This window comes from Calcarisporiella thermophila (genome assembly GCF_041956535.1).
Source record: "Calcarisporiella thermophila strain CBS 279.70 unplaced genomic scaffold VTP21scaffold_35, whole genome shotgun sequence".
NCBI lineage: Eukaryota > Fungi > Calcarisporiellomycota > Calcarisporiellomycetes > Calcarisporiellales > Calcarisporiellaceae > Calcarisporiella > Calcarisporiella thermophila.
The window spans coordinates 144574-146246 of NW_027192225.1; the positions used below are offsets into that span (position 1 = coordinate 144574).

Genomic DNA, 1673 nt, shown 5'->3' on the forward strand with positions numbered 1-1673 from the left:
ATGTAGCGCGTAGTGAATATAATAGGTCTACTCGGAACGCACTGCGACCAGCTTTCAGCAAAGAATGTAGACTATTTATATTGACAAGATGATGTAGCCTATTTGATTATTGTTCCTAGCATGCTTATTCATTATAAATATCATTGTTACCAAATTATTAACTTGGTTCAAACATCAAATATTATATTCCAAATTTCCCAGTGAAAGAATTAATTAAGTACATCCAAATTTAAAATGTAATATAATATCAAAGCAATAGATTGTTACATTTGTTTATTTTTTTAGAATGAAATTCCGAGTGCCGAGTAGAATTGTTTTATTCAAAATATATTATTAGTGCGGCATATTCCACTTTTATCTCACCTTATCATTCATAACGCCAGGGCTGGTGACACCATGCAATGTTTAAATTACATCACACATATTAAAAGCTTCGGTCGCTATCATGGTTCAAATAAAGTAATTGTAAATCTTTACCACGTCATCCTCTACGTTTTATGCATAACAATGATGCATTTTTTATCGGAAAAAAAAAGCTTTTGGGTGCATAATGTGCTCGCTTTTACTTATACTTTTACACTGAATTTACTTGTCTCAGAGATTAGCGCGTTTGAATCTAGCTATTGATGAGATTTCATTAACAGTAAACCAAGAGACAAATAGCCAAACTTTTTATGTTGGGTTCAAGCGCTCCATGATTCAATATTTGTAAGTATATCCTTTATTATCCCTGAAGTCAAGCCAAGCTCTGACCCGACATTTGAAATTTAAGAGGATATTTATTCATGTATATTTAGACGGATTTAGTGAAATTTCAGACGGGATTCGGATTTGTCCTATTTTACCAAATAGAAAGGACGGGTGAATTTTTGCCGAAATAAGAATAAAAAACTTCTTAATATAGGTTACACTTGTAATATTATAGGGTAAGAATCTTAGTAAGGACGTCAATCATCATTTGTGATATAAAGGGTTTGAAAAACAATATTCGCTGTATTGGATTGTGTAAATTCACTTTCGAATTTCATCTGATATTTTTTACTGATCTATTTAGAGAGGCATGGCTCCACACTCTGTTCATATTCTTATTGCCCTTCCCCCAGCATTTGGGCATAGCATTCCTGCAGTTTCCCTTGCTAAGCGAATCCTCAGCACTCCTTCCCTTTCAGAATTAAAAGATGTTAAAGGTGATGCTGAAAGGATCGTGACGCTCCTCATATCGAAGAAGGTTCTGCCACTTTTGAAGGAGAAAGGCATCATTCCGGACACCGAGAGCAATTCTGAAATCTATCGAGGAAAATATGGCCGCATGTGCATTGAATTGCTTGAGGATGGGGTGGAACCAGTTCACACACCGTTATTAGAGGATCATTTGAAATTTTTCGAAGATCTGCCTCAGCATGTCAAAGCCATTGGAAAATATTTGGAATCGAAGAAAAATAGTACAATTCCGCCGTCTTGTATCATCCTTGATATGTTCACCGGCATGTTTGATCCATTCCCATTTAATCACCTCCCTTTCTACTTCTTTTTCACCTCGCCTGTTGTTATTCCGCTCCAGCACGTCAATTCTGAATTTAAAATGAGGGGAGTGACTGACAAAGCTCTTCTGTCTTCGGTAGGAAAAATATTGAAGAATGGGTTTAGTTTGCTGTATCCGCGATTGGCAAATT

At 35.8% G+C, this 1673-nt stretch overlaps 1 protein-coding gene across 1 annotated transcript; it reads left to right on the forward strand.

Moving 5' to 3' along the window:
• Nucleotides 1-1060: 1060 nt before the first annotated feature.
• On the forward strand, nt 1061-1634 carry VTP21DRAFT_8020 (uncharacterized protein; the record flags this gene model as incomplete). Its single annotated transcript, XM_069398827.1, has 2 exons — nt 1061-1564; nt 1623-1634. The coding sequence occupies 2 exons, from the start codon at nt 1061-1063 to the stop codon at nt 1632-1634; spliced, it is 516 nt and encodes a 171-aa protein (XP_069246036.1).
• Nucleotides 1635-1673: the final 39 nt, after the last annotated feature.